This window comes from Gymnoscopelus microlampas (genome assembly GCF_963454915.1).
Source record: "Gymnoscopelus microlampas genome assembly, chromosome: 11".
NCBI lineage: Eukaryota > Metazoa > Chordata > Actinopteri > Myctophiformes > Myctophidae > Gymnoscopelus > Gymnoscopelus microlampas.
The window spans coordinates 26,720,159-26,731,890 of record NC_139948.1 but is presented as its reverse complement, the minus strand read 5'-3'; the positions used below and the strand labels follow the sequence as shown (position 1 = coordinate 26,731,890).

Here is an 11,732-nt window from a genome sequence, read left to right as displayed (position 1 = left end):
TCAAGCTGCAGGCAGACTGGTTAGTGGGTTGTGTGTTGCTGGGTGTGCGCACCAACGAAGGAGGGTGGGAGGGAAGGAGCAACTGATGGGGGAGGGGAAGGGGAGGAGAGGTTGTATGTAAAATGGCTGCCAACGCCCTATTACACCCACATCTGAGAGACCCCCCCACTCCTTGTAACCATGGCAACACCAGCTGCTGAAAACCGGCAGGTCTGAAGAATTGAAGGGGGTCGAGGGGGGCAAACTGTGTGTGTGTGTGTGTGTGTGTGTGTGTGTGTGTGTGTGTGTGTGTGTGTGTGTGTGTGTGTGTGTGTGTGTGTGTGTGTGTGTGTGTGTGTGTGTTTGTTGTCAGGGACCAGAAATGTCACATTATATTCACTTACACCTCATACAAGAAAAGCAGATATGTTGTGCTGGTGTGTAGGGCAGATGCCAGCAGATGTTGGAAAGTGACTATATGGCAGCCTCACTTTTCCGGGTGGATATGCCACATCCAGCCAGCCTACCTACAGTTATGGAGAGAGTACTCCATACAATTTTTACAAATACTCTGTTATAAGTAAAAGTCCGCTACTTGAGTAAAAATACTAAAGTATTGCCATAGCAATAAACTTAAAAGAGTTGTTCACCCAAAAAAATACTTATTTTCTATCAAATACACACCCCATGAAGCCTTGAATTCATGGAGATTTTTTAGTTTTTGTCGCATTCTTAAGCCAATAATTTGATGACCGGCAGACTCTACGGTAGGAGACTCAAAGCATCTTTCCGCCGGTCATCAAATTATTGGCTTAGGAATGCCAATAATTTTTTGAAAATAGCAGATCTACAGTACAAGCTCACAAAATATATATAGGGCTGAAGTGGTTAATGTATGTTTTGTAACAATAATCTCGATCTACAAAGTTGTAACTAAAGTTGTCAAATAATTGTAGTGACATTGATGCTGACTATGTTAATGACTATGGTGCTGACTAAGCCTCATAGTCAGTATATAGTCATTAACCATAGTTAATGACAATGTTAATGACTCAGTACCATAGTTTAGTCAGCACCGTAGTCAGTACCATAGTTTAGTCAGTACCATAGTTTAGTCAGTTTCATAGTCAGTACCTAACCAGGCTATAGATGATCCATTACTGTATCAACCTGCCGTGGGGCAGTCTATTGCCTGCTGTGTTATGATACTGACATGATACTGATATAGTATGCATACTAGATCATTCAGTGTACCATTCCGCAATGCTACGTAGTATGCATACTAGATCATTCATTGTATCCATACTGCATAGTACTGTAGTAGCCTGGTGCAGGATTTCCATCCACCTGTCAGGTATAACCTTAAGCTTCACGCACCCAGTGAAGCAAGTGGATTGTGGCGGAACAGCACCTTTTGGGTTGGGGGCTGCCCAGCTTAGGCGGGCGGTAGCTGTTCAGTCGAGACTTAACAATCTCTCCCACCGTCAGGAGCAACCCCTGGCACCTCGCATTTACGCCAATCAAGCAAGGCTTATCACTGGTAGACTGCTGCTCCCCGTGTTGTGCCGTCGCGGTGAAGCGACGCTGGAGTGTCCTCTCCAGTGCGCAAGCCTGGGTTTCAAGGTATGGGAGACCAGCTATAACCCACTTAGCAGGTCCCCCCTCTCCACTCTGCTGGTGGGATCCAAGGGAGAAGCAGAAGCCAATACAGCTTGGCACCAACGTCGTCGCAGGAGTTGCCGGAACGTTGCTTAAGATAGCAGCGGACCACCTATAGGGACTCCAGCCAGCTCCTGATTTGTCCTTGGGGTTGACTCCCGAAGCCCATCCCGTATGTAGGGTATTGCCACAAGGCAGTGGAGGTTTAATTTTGGAGTTTCCCTTCTCCTAGGCGGGTTGCCCTCCCAGGCTTCTGAGCCCCACCTGCCCAGAACTTCACCGTAACCCTGGTTTGGGGGCTGTCAGGTACTGAGCCTTTGCCAAAGGCCGCCCGGAGGTAACAGTGGTTAGGGGTACCCTCATTCTGTCCCCTAGGTCCAGGCCCCCACCGTCGGATGCAGTTTAACGTCATGCCCAAGACTACTGTAGCCTACATAGTATGCATTCCAGATCATTCTCTGGTTCCAGAGGGGGCAGAAGATTCCAGGGGGAGGCAGAATGGTTCCAGAGGGGGCAGAAGGTTCCAGGGGGGAGGCAGAATAGTTCGAGGGAAAGAATGGTAAAAATGATGCAAAAGTCTTTTCAAATGACAAAACCAACATCACTGCAAAATCGAGAGTCTAAACAAACCTGTTACATGCCTTTAAAATAAGATTTAAAGGCATTAATGTATTATCTTACAACCCCCATTTTGTCACTGACCCATTTATTATAATTCTGCTTTTCATTCCACCTGTCAGCTGGCCTTCGCAGTATTACTATTTTAATCTTACTTTTATTTTTATGTAAATACCCCTTCTAAACCTTTCCTCTCATTCCATCTTTCTCTCTTTTATTCTCTCCATTTTGAGAATCAAATTTCTCTCTCTATAGTTTATTTTTCAAATGTTCACAAAGGGATCTATGATATCTAATCAAAGATTTTTTTGCAAGTTCCACTGTGGAACTTGCAAAAAGGATGCTCTTTATTAAATAGACATTTCGGTCATCGGTCGTCGGTCAGTTCAGAGGAGAATAAGTGAGGTTTACTGACTGTGGAAGAACTATAGAACTATATGAAGCAGGAAGGGGCTGTTTTTTGTTAAATATATTTTTGGGTCTTTTTTCAGGACTCGAACCCGTGAAACACTGTAAGGCCCGGACCGCTAGGACAGCAATCCGGGCCAGGAAGGGGTTGTTTTGATGCACACAAAACATAATGCCATCTAACAACACCCATGTGATTTAGTGTAGTATTTGCAGATGTCTCCATCAGAAATTATGGTGGTCCAAAACCTGCCTTCTTTTTCTTTACCAAAAATAAAATTGAGCATTCATGCCTGTTGCTTTAACGTTACATAAAATAATTAAGTGTAATTCAAAAGTATTGTAGACACGCATGCACGCACGCACACACACACTTTGATGATGTTGAATGCAGTAGTAGATGAATAAAGGTCATCTAGGGCTCTGTTAAGTTAGTCAACAGTGTGCGCACGCCCGCCCGCCCGCCCGCCCGCCCGCCCGCCCGCCCGCCCGCCCGCACGCACGCACGCACACACACACACACACACACACACACACACACACACACACACACACACACACACACACACACACACACACACACACACACACACACACACACACACACACACACACACACACACACACACAGAGGAATGGGTCCTAGAATAACAGGAACTTGAGGCAGACATACAGTATTTATCTAGTTGGGGTGCTACAGTAGATATAGGTCATGTCTGGCTTATATCTCATCTGGAACTCACAGGTCCAGACTGAGCTGGCAGTCCAATGCAGGGACATGTATTCAGGGGGAAAGTTAAAAATACCACTTCAATGAATGGATGTTTTGAATGTGGGGCATCGATAGCAGAGAGCCCTATGCCTACCTGACAGCCATTGTTCTGCCTGATGTTATATAAATATTGTTCAGGTCATTTGTAAGCCATGTTCTGTTGGTTAGTTCTAGTACAGTGAAAAAGGACAGGGGGGGGGCAGAAGAATGCCACATGATTCGAATCCATGACATTGCAAATAGGTCCTCGCTTGCTTGTTACATACACAAACTGGGCCAGTCAACCTCAGTGTTAATTTTGACAGCAAATTCTGATTTAGTCTTAGTCCTTTGAATAACACACCATTTAGTTTTGTTCAGTCTTAGTCTAGTCTGAAAGTGTCATCCTCTGCCCCCTTCCTGTCTCGTATCAAAATCCCAGAGTGGGGCGACCCGATAGCCGAGAGTTTAAGGTGCATACCACATGGGCTCTAAAGCCTGACAGCGAGTCCCTGGTTCGATTAATTTGGGCCATTTGCTGCAAGTCACTGCCCTACTCTCTCTCTCCTGGTTTCCTGTCCACTGGAGAATCTCCACCGGAGAATATCGAATAAAGGCTAACTTTAAAATCCCATAGTGGATCAAATTGCTGATGTGATTGTGCTTGGAGAGGCACATCAAGGCTGTCAGAACAAAATATTTTCAATTGTGTTTTGGAGAGGATTTATAATAAACATTACCTTGATTATCTAACAGGACTTAGGTTTTATTGTCAAGACTAAAAGGAAGCTGATGCAGAACTGTGTACAGCTTTGACAGAATTGTACTGGCATAACACCACACTATTGAATCATCCTGTCATTGCGTCAGCCAATCCTTTGTTCTTGGAATTAAATGAGTTATTAGAGGATAATTATCCTATCCACTTATAATCCATTAAACACCAGCTGTAAACCACAATGTCTGGTGAGCCTAGGCCCTAGGGCCTATTCAAGGCCTAGAATAGAATATATAGCACAATAGGACTTATGAAAAACTGAGACGCAATTGATTTCAGGAATCTAGAGGTGGGAGGATGTAAAGAGGGGATAACAACTGTTTTGTCTCTCCTTTGCAACAGCAGTCTATGCCCTATTTAATGCGTCGTACTCGTTATACGGCGGTATCGCGCAAAGATAGTGAAAATAGCGGATTCATAAGCTCACAATGAGTCACATAGCGATGCGTTGAGATAGTAGTAGGCTATTTCAGCTATTATTGAAAAATGATTAGACTCAATTGAGCAACCATCATGCTGGGAATGTTCCATGACTTCTACAAACACGGAGACACTCCATACAGAGACAGACAATAAAGTTATTCACTAAACAATGAGGCTCAAGTCTATGTTAAAGTAACACAATATTGATCCTCTTCAGACATCAGGCATGAAACTCAAAAATAAATCCTAAATCCGAAAACTGCATGTTATAAAAACCTGTTTAATTAAAACTGAAAAGTGAAATAAACCACCACTCATCCATTAAAAGTAGGGTAAGTGATATTTTTCATATTAGTATTACATTCTGATAGTAATCATTGCTACAGAGCGTTTGTTTGGTCACAGGGGTCTCTCCAGCTCTTTAGTAAACAGATTATAGTACATTTTCAGGTAGGTGACAACATTTAAGCCAATCAGGAAAGAGCACTGAAAATGCATTTTCTGTTTAATAAAGAGCTGGAGAAACATGGGAGACTCCTTTCACTGAACAAACACTCTATAGCAATGAGTACTATCAGAGCTATTTAACACTTGTTTTAACCAGTAGTAAATTACTTACACTACCTTTAACTAAAAACTTAGATGAGGTGCTGGAGCTGAATAAAAACAGTAAACAACAGAACAAACAGCAGTCACACACTCAAAGCACTGCAGATACCTGAGTTTGATGTAAGCATAAGGTCATGTGACCTTAAGTCATCGTAGAGTTCAACAAACACACAGGATTTTAGTCCTATAGGAAGAGCAGAGAGCTTGAAGATTCATCATGTTATTACATGACCTTTGTTCATCAGGACTCGGCTGTTGCTCTATATAGAATACACACACTCAAAAGAGGTACAATTTATGTGACGCACACAGGCTGATTAGGTCTGACATAGTCTATCTCGCTCTCTCTCACACACACACACACACACACACACACACACACAGTCTTACATCATCCATGACTGAAACCATTAGGCTCCCCAGGCTAAAATGGGGGGTTTGACTCCATTTCTCTGTCTGTATGAGTGTGTATGTGTAGAAAAGTGATTTGTCACACTTTACAGCACACTCAGCTGAACAAAGAAGTGCCTTCTCTCAATAACATCACAAAGCACCAAGCTGTCTCTGTGCTTGGATTGGTGGAAAAGATACCGGCTGTCATGTGATTGGTGCACAGCCTGAGGGCTAAGTTGTCATGACTCAGCCCCTTTTTTGTGCATGGGGGTGGGGTTAAACACACACAAAAGATGATATTGAGTACAGATAGAGACAGGAGGAAAAACGTTGGTAGGGGAAAAGACAGATGAGAGCGTGTGGGGTAGATTGAAAGAGAATGAAGACAAATTTATAGAACCAGACAAATGGGATAGTTTACGCAAAAACAGTTTATTAGAAAACCATGTGCTCTCACAGTCATTATGCAGGAGGTACAGAAACAAAACACCCACCAGAAGTAGTTTGTTTTTCAAAAATATCTTTATAAATCAGTAATTAAAAAGGTCCCCCCTCCAAGCGCTCAAACATTCAGTTCAGAGCCGCCTATAGACTTAGTAGAAGAGTAGAAAAAGCATCTGTGTGGTCACAGAAGATCCACTTGGTTCTGAGGTCCCAGGGTTCAGTGGGAGAAGACGAGGTGAGTGCACTTGTGTCCATCCAATGTTGCACCTGTGGATTTCTGGGGAAGAGGCGGGGGGTCCATCACTGCCGGGACACACGGCACATTTGCAAAAGCTACCAAGTCACATTGCAATGGTCAATGAACAAGTGGCGAAACTTAAATAATGGATCAGAATCGCTAACGATGTATCTGAAAGAGCTGTGAAAAGAGTAAAAGTGTGAGGGAAAATGAATTCTGGCCTTTTTTATTTTTTTTACTAAAAATAGGCTTTCACAAACACCAGATCTCCACAAATGAACTAGGAGAAAAATTAATCAGCAAAATGAGGCATTGGAAACGTAACTTGAATCTATGCATGTACATGTGTTTCATGTATTTTAGCTGGTGATTCAACCATGGGGCAAGACGATCCCTTCCAGGAATGCTGCACACACAAGACACCTGAATTTCCCTACGAGGATCAATAAATGTCTATCTATAAACCCATAACTACTGTGTGTTCGCATCTGCCTGTGTGTGTGTGTGTGTGTCTGATCACTTGCACGTGAACAGCAACAATATAATGCCTGATTTATACTTGGTTGCGTGCCGTGTCACGCACCGAAAATAGCTATTTTCCTTGCACGACAACTGCATGGAACCAAGTTAAAATCACACAAGCTGGAGAACGTGTGGTGCATGCCACAGCTTTCCAGGAAGTCACTTTGCTGTGGGTGTTAGAAGCGTCTGTAGTATCTGTGTGGGGGGCCGTAGTGCATTGGAAGGTCCAGCATGTCCATGTTGCGGTGATGGTGGATATTGACAGCAGGATGATGATCGAGGGGGGCCAGGTGCTGCAGCGCGGGCACATAGGGCGCCGGGGGCAACCCGGGCGGGATTATCGGAAACACCCTGGCCTGGGGCGGAGCGGGCCGGTAAATGAGACGTGGGGGGATCAAAAGGGGAGCGCGGACGGCCTGGGGGTGAGGCACGGGGTTGGGAGGAGGGTTGTCGGGGGGTGGGCCCACGCGTGGCCGCTTGGTTGTCACGGGCTCCGGAGGAGGACCAACCCGCTTCCCTGAATTTTCTGAGAGAGATGGAGGGAGACAGAGAATGTCAATGCTGTACAGATCACCTCTCCTGCCCGGCTACTACAGCCATTCTCTGTGAGGTCATAGCAGGGCAGCCAGTATGAGTGGATAATGTGTTCAACTGTTAGATTGGGAGCCTACATTCTAATCCCCGATTCTCTGTGAGGTCATAGCAGGGCAGCGAGTATGCAAGGGATAATGCATGGGGAGGCAGTCATGATTGAAATTTAAAGCCCGACAGGGCGATTAACCACCTCGGCAATCGCCCTGAAGGGCTTTAAATTTCAATCATGACTGCCTCCCCATGCATTATCCCGCTTATTACACGGCTACTTAATAAATACATAAATACATTTACCCAAAAGTAACAACAAAACGAAGTATATCCTTGCTTACGGCAATGAAAGTATTCCATAAGTAGCCTATTGGGCTGGGCGGAGTTTGCCTCGGAAAACAAATGACAAAATAGAAAAAAAATCGCCCCAAAACACACTCGCCCCCCATTCTATATACTGCCGATTTGCCTGTAATACCGCCGGATTTGCCCCGGGGCGACTGTGTTTTGGGGCGAGCGTTTTGGTATTTCCCCCGTAGCCACGATAAACAAGGAAGTGCAGTGGATCAAATAGAATCACTTTTCGGTCATTGCATCGTCTATTTCTCACTTCAAATGTTTTCAAAAACATTCTTGAGAGCAACGTTTAGTTGTAAATGACATTGGTTGTTTGTTTACATGGCTGTCATGTTGGATAAAGCATATAACAAAGCAGCGGAGGTTGATATGAGCAGGTGTTCTGAGTCTCTGATTACACAGTTTCCTCGTCGGTCTCACCGGTCATTATCATCGGTCATTATCCAGAAATAATGACCGATGACTAACCAATCAGAATCGAGCATTCAACCAAGCCGTGTAATAAGAGTGGATAATGTGTTCAACTGTTAGATTGGGAGCCTACATTCTAATCCCCGATTCTCTGTGAGGTCATAGCAGGGCAGCCAGTATGAGTGGATAATGTGTTCAACTGTTAGATTGGGAGCCTACATTCTAATCCCCGTTTACCATCAACACTTTATGTTCCAATAAAGCTCAACAGTGACTGCCCACTTTTTGAACAGCTTCTGGAAGCGAATTTCCCATTAATTTACTCCATAGACATTAAAGAATTAAAAGAAGTTGATGATTACAATATCTTAGCTAATAATCTAAATCATCTATGCAGAAAAGGAATGGGATTTTAAGTTACGGAAACTCACTGTTGAGCTCTATTGAGAATAATAAGAACTCCTCTAGTTTCCATGGTGGGGAACTGAATTGATACTTTAGGATCATGACATGTCAGGGGAACTTGGTGAGAATAGAGATGCGAGGGGACAATGAGAATATGATGGGCAATATCATGTAAACCAAAATGAGAAAATGCTGCTTTTGGCAGTATTTGACTAGAATATTTTAACCACTTTCAACATGGCATCCCTTTTTTGGGCATGTCATAGGCAAACAGTTTCAAATAAATATTAAAAAACAATATTTTCCAAATTTTAACATTTTCAAAAAACGTAAAGATCGGATATTTTCAGTATTTGTTGTATGTCTAAGTACTATTTAGGGCTTAAGTGGTTAAAACACTGCCAGCCCATATACCTTCAATGAATGAAGATGAGGAGAGTAGTGAAAATACTGACCTGGACTCTTCTTGTTCTTGTTCAACTCTGCCTCGCCCTCCTTCTGTATCTCCTGAATGATTCGCTCATCATCTTGCTGTAGAGAGAGACACAAACACACAGATAATTAAAAACAAATTTACATTCTTGTGACTGTCTTCAGGTGTCTACAGGGTCTATAGATTCCAGTTCTACAAGTTGTGCATGGTCTGGATGAGCTAATGCTACGCTTAATATTTGAATGAATGTTTGGTGACGGTGAACATGTAGTGAAGTACATGTTGATTTATGCTCGGGATAATGACTTCAACAATGGGGCGGCATTGGCTCAGGGGTAGCCTGATTATCAGACTGAAGCTGCGTGGAGCTTCAGTCTGACATTGGCTCCGTGTGCCGGCGATTAGAAATTCCCTAAACCAGTCCTAAGGGATCCCCACGCTCACTTCCGACTCTCATTGGACAATACATTTTGTACCGGAGAAGTCCTAGGTTCACATTTACACCAGACCAAGAGGCAGTCCACTCAGAGAGCGGGCGGGGTCTATGGTATGGAACCAGGCTAGCTCAGGGGCAGGGTGGCCGGTAGAGCGGCCGGATGGAAGCCGCGAGGTTTCCAGTTCGATCCCGGGCTCCCTCAGAGTTAGTGTAAAAGTGTCCTTGAGCAAGACACTGAACCCCTAATTGCTCCCGATGAGCAGGTTGGTGCCTTGCATGGTTTCCTCCGCCATCGGTGTATGAATGTGTTTGTGAATGGGTGAATGTAATGCACAATCTATGTAAAGCGCTTTGGATAAAAGCGCTATATAAATGCACCATTTACCATTTTTACCATTTAAATGGCAATTAATTTAACTGAAAATGTAAAAAGGGACCAGGTCTCAGTTACATTAACACTGAGGGTTTTTCTGTCACTCTAAGCCTCAAGTATTATTTTGTCAACACCTTGGCTAAATTTAAAACACACTGTTAATAGTATATGTGTTGAGAGGGCAACCAGCCCCTTCACAGCAAAATCCTCAGTGTTCATTTATAACCCTGAGAGTGAACAAATGTAACCAAATGGACCAGCATTTGGTTACATTTGTACACTCTCTGGGTCCAACGAAGACTCAGAATTTTACAGTGCATGCCCCTGGCTGAAAGTGTTTAGCCGTTATTGGCATGGTCTTTGTGACTAGCTCCCGGCCAGCTCTAGTCCCTCCACACTGGAGCTGGCCCAGGTGATTAGCTGCTAAGGGACTAATTGCTGCTTTTGGAGGCCAGGTCACTGTGGGCTACCAACCCAGTCAGATGGTTAGGGTCAAGGTTCAGTAATGACAGCGTTAGTGTGGTTTGCATGTCAGTGAGTGACATTGTGGGCAGGTGTTATCAGCACTTTAAATAAATGTAAGATCTCTTTAACCATGTAGCCCATATGCTTTGTTGACTCAGGTCCTCTAGGGATCTATACTTAGTCCCCTCCTTTTTCTTCTCTACACCAAACATCTTTGCCGAAAACGTTCAAATGGGGAAATGCCTTTGTTGTCCAACTCTTGTCAGTGTGACATAGCTCAGAATATGGACACTAGGGTGTACATAGTCGCATGCGTTTGCATTGAAAGGCCAGAAAGCAGCAGTGTCTTTATTGTAATGTTGAACCACTTTAAATCTGGCATCCCTGTTTCGGGCAAGCCATTATAGAGCACCCAAGTATGACGTAATTTACGCATCCTACCTGGGTCACGTCTCCCCCCCATTCTGAATTCCCATAGACGTGTTTAATATTGCGTCATGTAAGAACTGTGTTTGAGCACGGCGGTTTGACTCATATGGACATGAATTATCAACTGACGGTGAGAAAACGTTACCGCCGGCGAATTAATAACATTTTCGCCAGAAACAGACTATCAAATATGCGTGACTGACAATCATAAACGATACAGTGCCACCTCCCTGACAATAGCGCAGGGACAAATTGTTTATTTTTGGACCAACATTCTTATATGAGACGATTCTAAGATGACCCAATGTTATTCTCCACAGAGAAATTAATTCCGTGAACCAGGGGATGAACGAGTGAAGTCAGGACTTCAGTACACTATAGACAAAGATCTTAAAAAAGAACATGTGATAAATACTTTTAAAGTAGGGCTAAGTGGTAAAGGATAACGCCGGAGTAATTGAACCCCCACCCCCGTATTGTCAACATAAGTCTACAAGAATCCCATAAAAGAATAATGCATTTGTCCTTCTCAAGTTTGCGCCATCATCATCAGATATAGCTCATATCCGGAAGTCATAGAACTCCATTGTTGTCCAAAAAACAGTTACAACAAGTCACAAAGCTGTATTGTTGCTTTGATCTGCATCATTCATCATTATGATGAACACAGACTTCCCTGAGCATTCAACTTAGCTTTTTTACATTCTGAAAAGGAGATTGCAAAAGCCATCGCTTTAGTTCTGGTAAAAAGTACAATGTCTGTGTTCATCGTAATGATGAATGATGTTGATCAAAGCAACAGTACAGCACTGTGACTCGCTGGAACAGTATTTGGACATCAATGGAGTTCTAGGACTTCCAGATATGAGCTACAGTATATCTGCTGTTGGCTGGATGAACATAATTGCTTTTTGTTCAATATGTTGACAAGAAAAAATGCAATCATTTGGATCTGTGTCCAATGTGGATCTTGGATTTCATGCAGCCAGCCTGTGATGTCAGACATATCTATGACG

At 43.6% G+C, this 11,732-nt stretch overlaps 1 protein-coding gene across 1 annotated transcript in view; it reads right to left on the bottom strand.

Moving 5' to 3' along the window:
- Nucleotides 1–6,044: 6,044 nt before the first annotated feature.
- Nucleotides 6,045–11,732, bottom strand: part of rnf216 (ring finger protein 216) — a 34,944-nt gene continuing 29,256 nt past the window's right edge. Inside the window, exons 16-17 of the mRNA XM_084072599.1 lie at nt 9,036–9,111; nt 6,045–7,348 (exon numbers count right to left, since the gene is read on the bottom strand). Coding sequence (XP_083928725.1) covers nt 6,999–7,348; nt 9,036–9,111 — 426 coding nt within the window. The 3' untranslated portion in view covers nt 6,045–6,998. The remainder of the gene's footprint in view (nt 7,349–9,035; nt 9,112–11,732) is intronic.